The sequence below is a fragment of the Alligator sinensis genome, unplaced genomic scaffold (genome assembly GCF_000455745.1).
Source record: "Alligator sinensis unplaced genomic scaffold, ASM45574v1 scaffold583_1, whole genome shotgun sequence".
NCBI classification, from domain to species: domain Eukaryota; kingdom Metazoa; phylum Chordata; order Crocodylia; family Alligatoridae; genus Alligator; species Alligator sinensis.
In genome coordinates, this window is record NW_005841983.1 from 152,404 (window position 1) to 169,221 (window position 16,818).

Below are 16,818 nucleotides of genomic sequence, written 5' to 3' on the forward strand. Positions count from 1 at the left end.
AGTATTGCTTGGTCTCTGAAGAATACATGCAGTGGTTAGATGGAAAATAAATTGTTGAAATATAAAGTCATAATGATTTTGTATTTTGAAAATTATAAACTAGTACCCTAATACAAATGTATGCATGTGTCATCACGAACGCATGACAGTAACTTGTTTTTCTAAATTTCCTGTTGTACTTTATAATTGGATGATAGAAGTCCTTCCTTAGAATTAGTTCAAATAACGTTAATAAAATCTGGACTATTAAGAATATAAATTATTTATCAGTATAAGATTTTATTATATTTATTTGATAAGTAATAAAACTTGTTAATATCATCCAGTTAAAGCAAGAAGAAATCCTTCATTAAAATGTATATTTCCTTTTTTTTCCCCTGAAAATTACTAGTTGTGGAGTACTTTCAGTGATGGATTTCTTCTTCAGACTTCTACCTACATAGTAGTTAAAATTGTTAAGTATTTTACATTTGTAAGCTTGTGTTTACTCCTGAAAGCTGAATCTCTTTTTTTAAATGAATGCATGTTAACACTTCAGTTATACCATAAAGTTCAAAGTAAACATAGTTTAAAAAATATGACACATTATCCAGTTTCCATTAACTTTCACCTGAAACAAATTCCCAGTCAAATTTTTGGATCGGTTGATTATTAACAGAGCTTTTAATGACCGATTGTAAAGGAAAAAGTCAAGAAGCTGCTTCTTGGTGACTTATAAATCATTGTACTCTTATGCTTGTAACCATTTCTAATAATTTATTACACCTTTATAAACAACTGCATTTAATGTAGATATGAAGGATAACCAAACTCCTTAAGGTCAAACCAATCTTAAATGTAAATCAGTGTATTCAAAGAGTAAGATGGTCAAAACGCTACATTGAGTGCATTATCCAGATTGGCATTGTTTGCAACAATATTCGGTTTTAGAGTCTGGTTGTCTAGTTACAGTGTATTAAAATTGCTATTCTTCCATGAACCTTGTGTTTGACAGCTGACAGCTGGACTGCAAACTCCCTGTCTGTGTTGGTGTTTAGGTACACATGCAAGCAGCCCAGTGGATATAAATGGGACTCAGTAATGGCTTACAAATGTGAATGCAGGATTACAACCTGGCCCCCACTGAGGAAAAGATCGGAATTAAATGTCTGTAAGATGGTGTTTTCTAGTGACTAGTAATAGTTTAGTGTATTTACCTTTGACTATAGCCAAGATTTTCAAACTTAGGCATTCAGGCTGGGGTACCTTACCAAGGTACTGAGCTTCTTTTAATTTTCCCAACTTTCATTGAAATATGGGCTTACATTTTGATTTACTTCAGCTATGAAAACTTGTTTTCAAAATTTACCATCTCAGGCGTAATTCATATTTGTAGACTCTTTGCCCTGATGGTAGATTATATAAATTACAGACTTATTTGGATCCATCTGTCTTAAAATATATAGTCTTGAAATAGAGAGAACTTTTCCAAGGCTAATTACTTATTCTTTATTTTATCAGTGACCTGGTTCCTGTAGTGAAGAGACCTTATGTTTTTGGTAAATACTATATAGAGAAATATAAAATAATAAAACCCTGAATGTGATCTGTTTCATTTTTTTTCATAGTCATGACTTAGAAGTAACAACTTTTTCTCTTACTAGGGACCGTCAAACATTGTCAGAGAAACCTGAACTTTGATGCTGACGTTGAGACATAACGATAATAACTCACAAGGGAACATCTGTTTGTTTTTTGACAACTTTGCCAGGAATTAAAATAGGATAAATGGAACTAACAGTGTAGCTTTCTCAGAAAAAATGACCTTATTTTTCAGTAGTGGAATGCTGCAGAACTTTTTTACAGTTTTAATAATTGCTTTTAAATTACAGTACAGTATTTAGTTGAAAAGTTGTAGTATGGTACTTTCAGTTCCTTTTTGCAAACAAGTTTCAAGAACAGAAATCACTGAAGGGAGTCATATTTATTGAATACTTTTCTCTAAGCATGATTTTATGAATAGAAATTGAGTTGTTATACCCAGAGGTTTATATGTTGAAAAGTTTATTGCTTGTGTAAAAAAACAAAAACAAATAAAAAAAAAAAAGAAGGTAAAGAGAGAGGAAAAAAAAGTGCCTGAATTGTTCAGTGATAGCACATTAGCTCAGGACTCTCCAAGCAATGACCTTTTAGGTTGTGCAATAGACCTTACCTCTCTTTTCAGTTATTTCCCTAGGAAAATATTTGTGTTACTTCTGCTTGCTTTTTTTTCAGTTGGGTGTTTGACTTACAAATGCATATACGTTTGTAAATAAATTGTTAGAAATTTGTGACAATTTCCAGCATTTAATCAAAATGTGTGGTAATGGGTAGGTATGTAACGTACTGCATAGCAGTAGTTTATAAATGCACTGAAAGCATGCTTGGGACTGTTAGAGGATTAGTTGGCCTGTATTCAGAAATACCTTGGTTCACCATATGTTTGTGAGAGACGTTCTTAATCGAGCAGCACATTTTCTAACATTTTGCCACAAATAGGCTTGGAAGGTATGTGTTTAAAAAGAAGTCTTTTTAAAAAGCATGTCTTCTGACAAAGCTGTCTGAAGCAATTTCACCAATTAACGCAGAAAGCCTGTAACTTTTAAAAAATTAAAATCCCAGTCACTCCTCAAAGTTTATCCCACCACAATGTTATGCTACATGCAAAAATCAAGTAGGCCGACAAATGCTCAGCCCAATACGGTATTTTCTGTTTATAGTTAGAGCCTTAATATATATTAATAAGTTTGTATGTGTTTCATATTTTGTATTCCAAGCACATTAAAGACAAATGTCTAGTAGCTTCCAGGGAAGACTTTCTAATTTGTTATAAAAATGTTGTCATTTAATCACTTTGTGTATTTAAAAGTTCTCTCCAAGGTTATAGTAGCCATAAAAAGTGCAACAAATAATTCTGTTTATGGATTGTATTAAGGTATTTGGTATGCTTAACACGTGAAATGTCAGAAGGAAAATTCACTCTTCTTTTGGTAAAATTACACTATGGACTACACACACTACATCACTTTTTTTTTTTAGAATTATTATGGTTTATTGAAGCTTCCTAAGTATGCTTGAGAGCACTATAAAATGTTTTAGTACAGTATGATGAAATCTAACTAAAACCCGTTCACATATAATTGGGCATACAACTTCAATCTTTACAAAGAAGGAAAATTGAGCGGGGAAGAGGCAGGGAATCATGGTTATAACTGATTTAATACTAAGTATAGATAAAATTTCAATTTTGCCTTTCCAAAAAGCAGTGTGTTTAGTTTAGATAACAGGCACCCCTGCCTCCTTTCTTCAGTAACTTATACTAAGTTTTTAGGGGGTTGTGGTCCATATAAATCAAGCAGAAAGCTGAAGTAGAAGAAATATTTTTTCCTTTCAGAACTATGTAATAACATAGTTATTTAGTATTAACATATAGCCTATTTAGTGTTAGGCTACATAAAGTGAATCTGTTCAAATCTAGGCCTACTTTGCTTAAATTCTGAGTAGCTATTCACACCAAATGAATAGAGTGTAGAAAAGCTGAATGTAGAAAAGCACTTTTAAATAAACATGTACACAGCAGAAAATAAACTGTTCAAGCGGCACTGCGTTATCTGGCAGAATAGTACTATTTCTGTAATATTTTTATTTTGCAAAAAATCTTGGCAAAGAATTGTTTTGAGCAAGTGGAAAAGTATGGTTACATGTGGAAACATCTGTATCATGACTGTTTTGTTGCTGTTGTATGAGAGTGTATGCATTTTGGTTTATCCAGTTCATACAACTTACACAAAAATCCAGCTTTAGAAATATGAATAACTTCTCCAGTTATCTGCGTGCTGTTTTATTTTACTTACGACGTTGGGCAGCTTTAATTTTGTAGTACAGTCATACCTTTTCTTGCATGGCTTTCATGCATATCGTTTAGAACTGACAGCAGTGCAAATGGTTAAATTGCATTCTTTATTAATAACTTTGCAATTCCGATTTAGGACGCCCCTGCAGTAAGTAAATCAGTTTTGTGTGTAGCATGGAGGATTGTACACGAATGGTAAGGTCTTATAAACAATCCTGACTTAAATGCTGCTTTCTGGTTGGACATTTCTGCTGAAGAGCAACTGCTGTCCTGTTAATTGTGGAAGTGTTGCAAATATGTTTTCATTCACGTTACAGAAGTAGCATAGCATGTTAGGTCTTGTAAATTAAGTTAGGTCGATTTATACATGCATACATACACGTGTAGAACTAAGATTTTGAAAAGGGGAAGTGGATGGTGTGGTACATCATTGGACATAACTGTCTTTCTCTCCACTTAAAGAGAAGCTAGAAGGTTTATTGATACACTAGAGGTCTAGCACTATATGATTTAGTTTAAGTTGAAAACAAAAACAGATATAACTTTATTGGAATGTGCAATTAAATTTTTAATAAACACAACTAACTAGGCAAAAAGTTGAAATATTTTGTTTCATTAGTCCTGTAGCCATTATAGTTAAATATATGTTTCTTATTCCAATTCATAAAACAAAATCTAGCTTTCATGAGTGTCTTGACAGTGCCTTCAATACTGTCAGTCATTTCCACACTGGAGCTAATAGCACTGTACCCCAGTTAGGGTTTTAGCTAGATCTAAAAACAGTCTGCAGAGCTGTGAAATATGAGGCACATTACTAGAAATGGCTAATAGACAACAACATCGCAGAAGAAAGAATAGTTTGAATAGTGGAACATCAAGACCATGAAGAAGGAGAGGGGTATTAACACCTATGGAATGCGGAGAGATTAGCAGGAATTGGGTAGAACAGGTTGGCAGCCTTTTTGGGCAAAGTGCCAAAAACACCCTCAAACTTAACTTGTAAGATATTGGCATGCCAGGGGCAGCCACAAGGTGCCTGATCTTTATTGTGTCAGTACAGCCTCAGCCCTTTCCACAAGGCGCAAGTACCAAGCAGAATGCCTTTGCGTGGCACACGTGCCAGGGTTTGCCTACTCCTAAGGTAGAAGATAATGAGCCATGATTCAGTTGACTCCCTCTGTGCTACATTAATAGAAATGCTGCCATCCCTCCCAGGCAGCTGGTTTTAAAGTTTGGGTTGAAGGAGGAAACGGGGGGGGGTCAGAGAGACTCTATATACCTAGTCAGCATAATATTTTAAAATAATCAAAAGGCAGAGTAGAAGGGGATATGGTTAGAGATGGTTATAATAACAAAGGTGATTCTGTGAAAAACTGTTCCGTGCCTTTCTGTACTGTAACTGCATTGTGAAAAATGACATCTGCCATACAAGAAAAGCTAAGTGTTGCTCTGAAAAATCAATTTGATGGGAAATGTGGGTAGGAAACATTTGGGTATTACAAAAGACACTTTTTTTGTTCACTATGCAAGTAATTCTTAGCCTCTATATATTGTAGCTTAACCAAAAGGAGGTATATAGTATGCCTTTTCTATGGGTAAGGCATATAAATACTTTTTCATTGGGAAATGCTAGCTGTCAAGTATGCAGTTGTCTGATGGCCAAATTTTTTCTTGATTACGTTTTATAGATGCTAGTTGTTTATATTTTAATCAGCTCGATGAAATGACCATACTGGGATGCTACCTGTCATATCACCATTGGAGTTCTTACAATTTGCAGTGTTTAAACTCTGTAGCACTATCCAAGATGCAGTGGCTTAATATGATTGAAGTCCATATTTGTGTGTTAAGAAGTTGTCACTGCTTTTGGCATATACATTGCTGAGCATTTTAAGTAATTCTGTCATGGTAGGCTTAGAACCCTGATTTTATCTTGCTTTTTTGATCAGATTTCCAAAGTTAAGAAATATAATTGCGTGGGTTCCTGGAAAGCAAGCGAGCAATACACTGGATGAGTGTACTCTGCTAGAGCTCTGCCTTGCCCTTTTCTATTATTTACTCTATTTTTAACCATGTTTTCAAAACTCCAACATTTACCTTACTTAAAGGACTTGGCTATATCCAGGTCCAGAGACCAGAAGTCTACCTCAACCTTGATGACTGATTTCTTTGGGGATTCGGCTGACAACCCGGACTGGATGACATTTGACAATACCTAGCTGCTGTCCTCTCTCCTATGGCCCCTGGAGGAAATATTCAGCTTCCTTTGCTAGACAAGTAACTAAGGTTATATCTTTGTGAAGTTGGATGACAAAGGAAGGCTTTTCAGAACATGCTGCCGCATATGGAAAAATGCATCTCCTGACTTCTCACAGAAATGAATAGTGAGAAGTGCCTGAATGAGATGGTGATTAAAGTACTGGTGATAAGTGAGAAGGATGACTTAGAAAATGCACTTGGCTTTTCAGTATTTGCCTTTAGTCTACGGGACAAAAAAAAGTTTAAAATTCTTTAGTAGACTGTTTCTTTACCTGTTGGAAGAATCTGCATTTCCAGAGCCCTTAAAACAGGAGACACAGCTTGCCTCTGCTTATGCCACTATTGGAAAAACATCACCAAGATTTTCTACATTTCTTAGTTAAGGAACATTAGAAATTTGTACCCCCAAGAGGTATGCAGAAATGTAGTGCCTGACTGTTTATAGACTTTTGTGCATATCTCTTACCTTTGATAAGATTTTGTTCCACTGCTGCGGGATTTGAAGATACTTGGTGCTTCAGCCTCCCTATAAAGATAAAAGTAACATAAATATACTTAAAATAACATTTTTCAGAACTGTGAATGCCTACCTAAAGCCCTTTAAACTCCTCATTGGACCTTTGAATAGTGGTAAACCTGAATTGAATCCTATGTCAATCTGGGCTAAGAGGAATTTTTTATTTTAAGGAATAGACAAACACTGTCATAACACCAGCTTTCTTTAGCCTATTCCTAAGTAGATACTTAAGCACAGAATTAATAGAATCCTGTGCCTTCCTAATTTATTCTTAGTTTGGTTTCCCCTCCCCCTTCCCACCATGCTAATATATTGGTCATTGGTCTGAACCTAGTCTGTCATTTAAATCTCACATGTTGTCTTTTAATGTTTAATTTTCTGTAAGTAATTTTATTGGCAACCTTATTTTGTGTCTGGTTTCTTTTTCTCTTGCCTGTGTTTTATTCTTGTTAATGAGGGTATAAGACAACCTTCATATTGAGTTGCTGCTGAAGTAAACAGAACTTGGAACAACAAAAAGGCTTTTTACTTTGTTCAGATGCTGTCTGCATGTTTTCATCCAGCAGGGGTATGACTCCATAGTTCCATAATAGTACATTAAAAGTAGGTCCCATTTATATTACAATTTTCTCTTCATTAAGAAGCCCCCTAAATAAATAAATACATAATGTGGCTTTTTATGAGACTCTTTTTGTTGGGATGGACCTTTCTTTTCTTTTTTTAAACCTTGAGACTGGGGGGGAAACTTTGAAAAGTACCAAAGTGACTTAAGACATGTCTGTACTTGAAACTTCACTGTGCCAGGTAGTAACACTTTCCAATACACCGGGCCAGCTAAGTCGCCTTTCTGAACTGAAAGCAGCGTAGGTCTGCTTGGGCAGTACTATAGGTGGGACAGTTACCATTGGTAAGTGACAGTGGGAATTAGTCTTGACTATATCACTGCATGAAATGTGACCATGCTGCTTTCAGGAAGCAGCCTGTGGAAAGCAGTGTGGCTTGTTTTAAGCAGGCCAGATGGTGGCACCCTAAGTTTCCAGTATAGCTGTTTCCTTGGAAAATAAAGCATCTTGCAGTGTTTAAGTGGCCTTTGGGCACTTTTACACCTGCTGCAGGGGCAGGGGGGGAAGGGAGCAGCGCTTTAGTTTGAGCTGCTCTAATTAAAGCACTGCAGTATCTTGTGCATCAGTATCCCCATGCTTGAAAACGGTGGTGAGGGCGCTTGAACTAAAGCTCATTCGACAAGCTTTAGTTCAAGTACCTCTGTGCTATTTTCATGCACAGGGGCCCTGATAAGTGGGAGGCTGGTGGAGCGCAGTAATTGCCACATTCCAGACTTGATTCATTGAGTCTGCTGCAACACTGTAATTACAGTGCATCAGAGCAGCCTCCAGATTCATGTACAGACACCCTTTAGCTTTTAAAAAAATTAAAATCTAGGAAACCCTTGTTCTGGTGATTCTTAGAAAGTGCCTGTGTTCATTTGGCACCTATATTTTGGTCACACATGCTCCCTGAGTGCCTAAATGTGCCTCTGCAGATGCATGACTCATCCTGGTCTGAGCCACTAAGTCAGCGGTCCCAAACTGGGTTGTGACCTCAGAAATCATTGCAACATCAGTGAATGGGGTTGCAGCATGGCACTCCGCTGTGCCAGTTCCTGCCTGCTGGGCTGCAGAGGCCCTGCGGAAGGGCAGCAGGATAGGAGCTCCAAACAGGCAGTCACATCCCCCCCCCCTCCCCCCTTCCCACTACCCACAAGGCGGGGATCAGGGGTTGGGCAGGGGGGAGCCAGGCTCTGTGCTCTGGACTCAGCTTCCTGCAGGTGTTGCTGGGGTGGAGGGGCAGGGGACTGCAGATTGGGAGGGAGGGGCATTGGCAAGGCCAGGGGGCTGTGGGTCAGGAGTGAGGGGCACCTGTGGGGATGGGGGTTGCAAGTTGGGAGTGAGGAGCCATGCTGAGGAAATAGAGTCATCTATGGGATTGTGCTGAGGAAAAGCTTGGAAAGCACTGCACTAAGTCTTTAGCCAAGATCCAGAGCCAAGGGGGAGCAGTGGCTAAATTCTGCCTAAATCCCATTGGAAACATGCACACCCCCCACTCCTCAGTCCAGCATAAAGCACATAAAGCTGCTATAGTCAATTCCATACAAACAAGGCTGCTGGCAGTGCTCTCTTTTTAAAGTAGCCTAAGTGATAAGGACACTTTAGTGGGAGCATGGAGACTGGGTTTTAGTCCTTGCTCTTTTGGGTTGTTTCTTGTTTTTGTTCCCTGACATGTAAAAAATGCAGTCCTGAAAGCAGAGGCCAGGATGGGATCCAACCTTCTCACCCCCTTCAACCCAAGTGCCCTACCCTGTAGGTCTGACTCTTCCCAGCCTAGCTAGCAGCTCTTTGTTTTGGAATTGTGGGTTTTAACCCTCCTGTTGAGGAGGCCCACTTCCTTTGTTATTTAAAGGGTGGGCATTGGCAGTACCAGCATTTAAAAAAAAAAAAAAATGTATAAGCCTTGCTCCCTTAGGCAACTACCATCAGAAGACTCCATTTAATCCTGGGTGACTGTGTAGTCCTCATTTAGTTCAGGGGCACCCTGTTTCTTATTTCCCTCAGGCTACCTATAGATGGTTCATTGCTCAGTGTGAGTTTTTGTGGATTGCCCACTGAAGGCTCCTCATTCCCTCCCATTGACTGTATATGGAGCCTATGTGCCTAACCTTTCTTTAGATTCCCTTCCTGGGGCAGGTGTCTGACTTTCACAGATTGTAAAGCCCAAGTTGCAGGTATCCAATGGACACAGGTTGTAGCCGTATTGGTCTACAGGCAAAAGAAATCCGAACTCGTGGCAGAGGTCATATCTCTTATTGGACCAACTAGATATTTGCAAAAATAAAGTCTTTATTTTTGCAAATATAGCTTGCAAATAATGGGTTTTTTTTTTTGCAAATATCTAGTTGGTCTAACAAAAGATACCTCGACCACGAGTTCTGGTTCCAGGTATCTAAGGTGCATTTAGGCCTAAGTCCCTAGTCTTATGTGTCACTTGGGTGAGTTCAAACATTTTACTTCTGGTGATTTAGACATGCAAGCATACTTTGAAGTGTTTGACTCTGTACGGTTACTATATTATGGCAGATTTTATTTCTACAAATTATAAATAAATGTTTAAACAAATTAACAGTTGCAAATGGTTTTAATTGTTTTGTAGCTTCAATTTGTTGCATAGCCAGTAGTGTCCAATTTTACTTTTAAGAAAAGTATTTTGACAGGTGGTCTCTTGTGATCTCTTTTGGGTTTTGTTGGTTTTTTTTAATCTATATGCTTTGTTGTGTTGTTTTCTGTAGCTTCATCCATTGCTTCTTTCTGAGTGCAACACTTTAATCCTGTTTCTAATTTTGGGTACGCTTTCTGATTAGGAGGAGCAAGAATATGGACTGCCCTTTAATATAGTGCCCAAAATGTTCTTGAATTTAAAAAAATGACTGGCAGTGTTTAGAGCATTGAAGGATGTTATAGAAAGTGCTTGGGTATTCTGAATGCATCACCACTATGTTCAAAAGCCAGTCATAATTTTATATAGCTTTTGTGAAAAACGGTAATTGTTTTGATTGTTTAAACCAGTGGTTCTCTTAGCTTTCACTTGGGGTTTTCTAAAATATTTTACTACAGAAAAATAATAGAGCTATTCTTCTGTTGCAAAGAACTTTGGACAGACCACAACAGGTCAGGATGTTTTTAACACTGTGAAGTCCTGTGTCAAAATTCTGGGTTTATCTTGTGAGTCACATTTGCTCACCTAATGGTGCTGATATTTGCAATACTCTTGAAAGGATCTCAAGGCATCCTCTAGCTGCTGATAGATCTGAAAAAAACAAAACAAAACAGTGGAAGAGGAAGTACATCAGTTTGGCCCAGCTCCTCAACTTCTGTATAGATTGTGCGCTTCAGCGGGGCTTTTTGGGGCTTTTATCTAATCGCTGACTGAATCAGTGCTAGATGTGAGGGTGCACCAAGCTGAAAGTAAAGTATCGTTTTGTTTTTTGTTTTCACATCTGTAAGCAGCCTTTGGTGCCACAGCATCCTGATTTAGAATTACTGCTTTACCCATGACACAACATCCATCCATCCATCCAATTTTGTTACGCGTTTATTGCATTAACAAATGAGAGTCTATTTATGCTAGTTAACATGCAGTAGTCTTTAAAATTAGGATTTCCAAACAGCATGGGAAGTAGTAGAGTTATGTGGCTTTAGACTTAAGTAAGAAGTATGAGGGATAACATGTTTTCAATTGCAGTCAATAATTAGCTTATTATGGAAAGAAAATACCAAAGAATCTTTAGACTTAACACCATACAGTTATTGGCGAATTAAATTTTTGAAGTTGAAATTCCTAATAGAGTTAAAAGGATTATGCTTGCAAATGTGAGTGGTGAGGTCCCACACTCTTGCCAAGCGTTTGCAAAAGACCCTCTTTTCTCATGACACTAAAGTATGAAAGGAATTATACTCACTTTTAGTTCCCAAAAGACCCTTATGTGGTATAGCTAGCTATTTCCTCCCAAAAACAAAGTGCCAGGAACACTTTGTGCGTTTTTAAATACTTGAACTCTCCTAAGCAAACCCATGGTACAGTCACCTACCCTGGTGATCTTCAAAAAACATCTTGATGCCCATCTTGCTGGGGTCATCTGCCCCCCAGCAGCCTTTCGTGCCCAAGTGCAGGGGGCTGGACCCAATGATCTGCAAGATCTCTCCCAGCCCCTAACATCTAAGAAACTATAGCTGCTGAGGTTTAATTTCCCAAATGCTATCCTGGTTCTTGCAATTTGTTCATTATTTATTATTCCTCTTGCCAAGGTAAGACCACATAGTGTTTTGTGTTATATTATGTGACTGAAGCCAAATCTCTGTTGTGGTAGGTACTGCATGAATAATCCAGAATGGTCCTTGCCCAGAGGCTTTGTATAACACTTAGCATAATGGGGTTCTAGTCCATGACTACTGCTCCAGTATTTAATACGTTTACAATATAAGAATAGCTGATTTGTTTGTTCCCCAATTTCCTGAGAGAGAAACACATTCCCTTGCTGCTTTAACCCTTGAGTAACTGGCCAGTCCTCTATGCGTGATGTTTTCTTTTGAGTTGGAAAGGATTACTAGAAGGTGCTGTGGCAAAAAGAAAAGTTTCTGGGAGCCTGGTTGGGAGAGAACTGTCGGATGACTGCAAGATGTGGTTAGAAATAGGACTACCTTTACGTTATTAATCTTGAGAGGTGCTGCTATTTTAGATACTTTCTTCCTTATCACCTTGACCCATTCTTTTCAAAATGGATTATGAAAGTAGGCATGTCTATTATTTTATCTTAAACTCTGAAGAACTGGAGCATTGGGAAGCCAAAGCTCCTTTATAATATGTAAAATATTAATTATATCTTCTTTCTCACCAAATCTAGTTCAATCCATTCTAAATACAGGTTGGCATCTTATTTTTTAAATCTTCTTAAACTGAAATAAATATGTTGTATAAACAATGGACAATTGTGAAATGGTTGTGTGAAGGCTCTTTCTGTGCTTTCTGGTAATCCCTTTCCCTGAACTAAAAACAACAAAGGAATGCTATTGTAAAGGTTTTCTCATTATTCCAGATGGGCCTTGAAACTGCAACTGCTACTCTGAGAGTTGATGACTGTAATTACAGCATGTTGGAGCAGACTTGATTAATTGAGTCTGCTGGAGCATGGTAATTACCATGCTTCAGCCAGCCTCTGCATCTCGTGTATCGGTGTCCCTGTGCTTCAATATGGCGATGGAGGTGCTTTAACTAAAGCTCATTCGACAAGCTTTTTTTAAAGTGCTCCTGCCGCCATTTTGAAGTGTGGGGACACTGATACAGGAGACATTGTGGTGCTTTAATTAGAGCTACTCTTGAAGCTGTTCTAATCAAAGCACCCCCTCCCCACCCCTGGAACACATGAAAAAATGCCAGTCCAGTACATGAGATGGATGCAAACTAGAATTTTTAGATGGATTGGTAGATTGCATATGTAAATCATACAGCAGTCTTGGGCTGTGAACCCTCTGCTCCCTGGCAAGACTAACCGCAGGAAAATTTTCACTGCAGTAGGAAAGAAGGAAAATAAGATAGCATAAAAACATTTCACAGTTCATATCTTAACCCCTTTTTATAGAACTGTGTCAACAGACTGCAAACTGAAGTGTCCGTTCCTGCTTCCCTAAACAAGATTAAGTTGGCTTGATTCTTTATGCTTTTCAGTAAAACCTTGACTGGTGCAGAAGTGATCTCTGCCTTCCTTATTTTTCATAACTTTGATTTTATTCTTTTTGGAAGCTGGGTTTGTGTTTTTGAAAGACTTATCCTGTATAGGGGGAAAAATAAATCATTAAACATCAGAATGGTTTGTGCTGTGTTTTATCTTTCTTTGAAAATGTTCTTGCATTTAAAATCCTTTTAACGTTTTGTTTTTTTTTTTTAGTTTTTCACACTTCATTGCTGGAGCATATGGAATGACTTTGCTCTAGTTGTTCCACAGCAAGCTGTAGAAACTGATCAATTTTTCTGTAAATGAGCAAAGCAAGTTTTTGTTGACATATTGACTTTTTCAAACAATTGAACTTGGTAGATAAAAAGCACTGTAAATGTGCATGACAATTTTATGACGAGTCGCATGCCTGGCTTTGAAGAGCTTACACTATACATTCCTTTAATTTTCTAAAATAAAACGATTCACCAATGCCCTATATTCAAAAAGTGTAGGTTTTGATGTTAAAATAACCAAATTGTATCAAAGTATTCTGCATATCTTCTGTTGCAGGCAATCCTGCCTCCAATGAACAGTTGTATTTATTTTTATTTTTTTTCTAATTCTGGTTTCCCTGCAGATATTTTCCAAATGGGAAATAATATGCACCACATGTTGCATCCATATCACTTTGGCTGCTAACATTTTTCCATCTTCATGGCTAAATTAATGTTCTGGAAGGTTAAAGGAGGGCAGTGGGTAGCAGCTTGGGGAACTTGCAGTTGATTTATATATTCTTCAATCCCTGCTTCCCTCCTCTCCCCCCCCCCTTTGAATCTGCTTTAGCTGATTTGTTGAATAGCTTTCATTGAACACCCTTCAACCTCAAAAAGCTATCAGCTAAGAGTAAGTAAGGCCACGTGGCATCTCTCTGTCCCAAATTGTTACTGTTATGGAAATAAAAGAATGGCTCATTTTGATGCACTTAACTTCATTGTGTCAGTGTCACAGATGTTCATTGTCCTCGTATGCAGGCTTCAAATCCTGATACAGTGTTTGGAAGGGAGGGACAATCAGTCATTTTGCATGTCACATAGTTTTGTTGAATCTATTAATCTCTTCCTCCCCCCACCCCCCCAATTGGACAATGACAGCAGATCTGAAGCCCTTTGTCTCTGTATCTTCCCATGCCATCTCTATGCAGAATGTGGCTCCTGAACTGTTCCCAATGGCTCTTGTCATGTATATACTGGCCCAGGACCCCAGCAATAGGAAACTCTCATATTTAAAACCCAGAGGCAAAGATGTCTTAGGTTGATCTCTTATTGACCCAACATTGCTGGGACTGGTTAGTAAATGGCAGTGTAAGAGTTAGGACTCCTTATCCCAACTACGCTGTTGGGCCAATAAGAGATCACAAGGCATCCTTGTCTCTTGCATCATTTCTGGGCCTTCACAGCTACACGATCACTACTGTTTAAAAGCCAGTGGTTCTGAAGCAGGGCACTGCCAGGTCTTTTGAAGGGTGCCCTGAGGTACAGAGCTAACCAAGTGTGAGAAAATAAGCAAATATGTGAAGACAAACCTAGACATGGGCTTGCCCCTGTCTGAACCTTACCTCTGCCCAGCTGCAAGACCATGAGGTCTATAATAGCTATGGAAGGGGTTGAGACTTCTGCCACTAAAGGCTACGGAGGAAGTTTGGGGGTGCAGGGGGCTTGAGTCCAAAAAAAGGTTGAGAGCTGCCAGTTTGAGCAAACCCTGGGGTCATTGGCAGGGCAGCTCTGATGAGAGACCCAAAGCTCTCGTGCCTCAGGGCTGAGACTGCCTTTGGATCCCGTGGCACTCAAACTGGGCATTTAATAGTGTGTCTGTGGTGCCAAGAAGGCTAATGGCATACTGGGCTGCATTAGTAGAAGCATTGCCAGCAAGCCAAAGGCAGCAATTATTCCCCTCTGTTCAGCACTGGTGCGGCCACATCTGGAGTCCTGTGTCCAGTTCTGGGCCCTCCACTATCTAAAGTGCTTAGATGCAGGGGTGGAGATGTTATTTACTTGGGCTTTTAGAAGGCTTTCGACAACAGTGTCACACCCAATTCTTACAAGCAAACGGAATAGCTGTGATGTGGATTTTTTTACAGTCCGGTGGGTGAAAAACTGGCTTATGGGACACACCTAGAGAGTGGTGGTGGATGAGGCGGTTGCTCCCTGGAGAGATGTGGGCAGTGGTGTTCCCCAGGGCTCTGTCCTTGGACTAGTGCTGTTCAATATCTTCATCAGTGATTTGGATGAGGGGGTTGAAGGCACTATGTCCAAATTCACAGATGACACGAAACTATGGGGTATACAGTAAACATAGTGGAGGGCAGGGAGTGACTCCAGGAGGATTTGGATAGAACTGGGGAAGCGGGCGGATCCGAATAGGATGCAATTTAACAAGCATAAGTGCAAGGTGCTGCACCTGGGGAGAAAGAATCACCAATACTTCTATGGACTGGGAAGTCCATAGCAGTGGAGAGGAATCTCGGAGTGTTAGTTAACCCAAAAACGAACATAAGTCGCCAATGTGATGAGGTAATAAGTAAAGCTAACTGCACTTTTTCCTGCATTAATAGGTGCAGCATGAGCAGGTCTAGAGAAGTGATACTTCCCCTCTATGCGGCCCTGATCAGGCTACAGCTGGAGTACTGCTTCCAGTTCTGGGTGCCTCACTTCAAGAGGGATGTGGATAACCTTGAGAGGGCTACTTATGTGTTTGAGGGCCCGCCAGTAAGATCCTATGAAGACAGACTGAGGGACCTGAATCTGTTCAGTCTCTGCAACTGAAGGCTGAGAGGTGATCTTGTGGCTGTTTCCAAACTGAGGGGGTGTCAGCAGGGAATAGGGGATACTGTTTACCAGGGGGCCCCTTGGGGTTGCTAGAAATAATGGTCACAAACTAAAGGAGAGTAGATTCAGATTGGATATCAGGAAGAAATTCTTTATGGGGAGGGTGGCCAAAATCTGGAACGGGGTTCCAAGGGAGGTGGTGCTCTCCTCTGACTTGGAGGTGTTCAAGAAGAGATTAGAAAGGCACCTAGCTGGGGTTATTTAATCCCTGTGCTCTTTCCTGCCTAGAGCAGGGGGTTGAATTTGATGATCTACAAGGTCCCTTCTGATCCTAGAAATCTATGAAATACAGGATGTGGACAGGATTTGAGAGAATCTAGCAGAAGGCAACCGAAACGGAGAGGGGATGGGGTACCGGACTTGTGAGGAGAGACTGAGGGAACCGGTCTGGAGAAGAGAGGACTGGGGTGGGGATTTAATCACAGCCTTCAACTCCCTGAGGGTGGCTCCCGAGTGGCTGGAACTGGACTATTCCCAGCGGTAGCAAATGCCAGCACAAGGAGCAAGGGTCTCAAGTGGCAGCAGGTGCAGTTGAGGGGAGAGCGGGGAGGAGCAGGCTTCTCAGGGACATGGTGCAACCTCACTCCTCGGGGCTCTCCCAAGACCCGGGCCGGGGGCTGAGCTTGGGGCAGGCCCCGCCTTGAGCAGGGCCCCCTGAGGTCCCTCCCGAGCCCCCTGCTCGGTGCTTCAAAGCGACCTCGCCTCTCCCACACGGGCTGAGGGGTCGCTCCGAGCTGCCCCCTCAGGTGTCAACCCCGCGCCAGCCCGGCTTGTAGCGCCGCGCCCGGCCTCTCGCTCCCAAGACCCGGGCCGGGGGCTGAGCTTGGGGCAGGCCCCGCCTTGAGCAGGGCCCCCTGAGGTCCCTCCCGAGCCCCCTGCTCGGTGCTTCAAAGCGACCTCGCCTCTCCCACACGGGCTGAGGGGTCGCTCCGAGCTGCCCCCTCAGGTGTCAACCCCGCGCCAGCCCGGCTTGTAGCGCCGCGCCCGGCCTCTCGCGACACTTCCCACCGAGCGGGGCCGCCCG

General features: G+C 40.5%; 1 protein-coding gene across 14 annotated transcripts in view; it reads left to right on the forward strand.

Moving 5' to 3' along the window:
* Positions 1–9,795, forward strand: part of BCLAF3 (BCLAF1 and THRAP3 family member 3) — a 52,504-nt gene extending 42,709 nt beyond the window's left edge. For 2 of the 14 annotated variants that reach the window (XR_003093450.1, XM_025201114.1), the window contains 2 exons: positions 1,501–1,538; positions 1,644–5,949. Coding sequence is in view for 8 of the 14 variants with exons in the window: in XM_025201114.1 (XP_025056899.1) it covers positions 1,501–1,503 (3 nt within the window). In the remaining 6 variants the exon portion in view is untranslated. Of the gene's footprint in view, positions 1–1,037; positions 1,472–1,500; positions 1,539–1,643; positions 5,950–5,979 lie in introns of those variants that run through there. The other 12 variants (XR_003093447.1, XM_006021219.3, XM_025201112.1 and 9 more) reach the window with 10 other exon arrangements.
* The last annotated feature ends 7,023 nt before the right edge of the window (positions 9,796–16,818 follow it).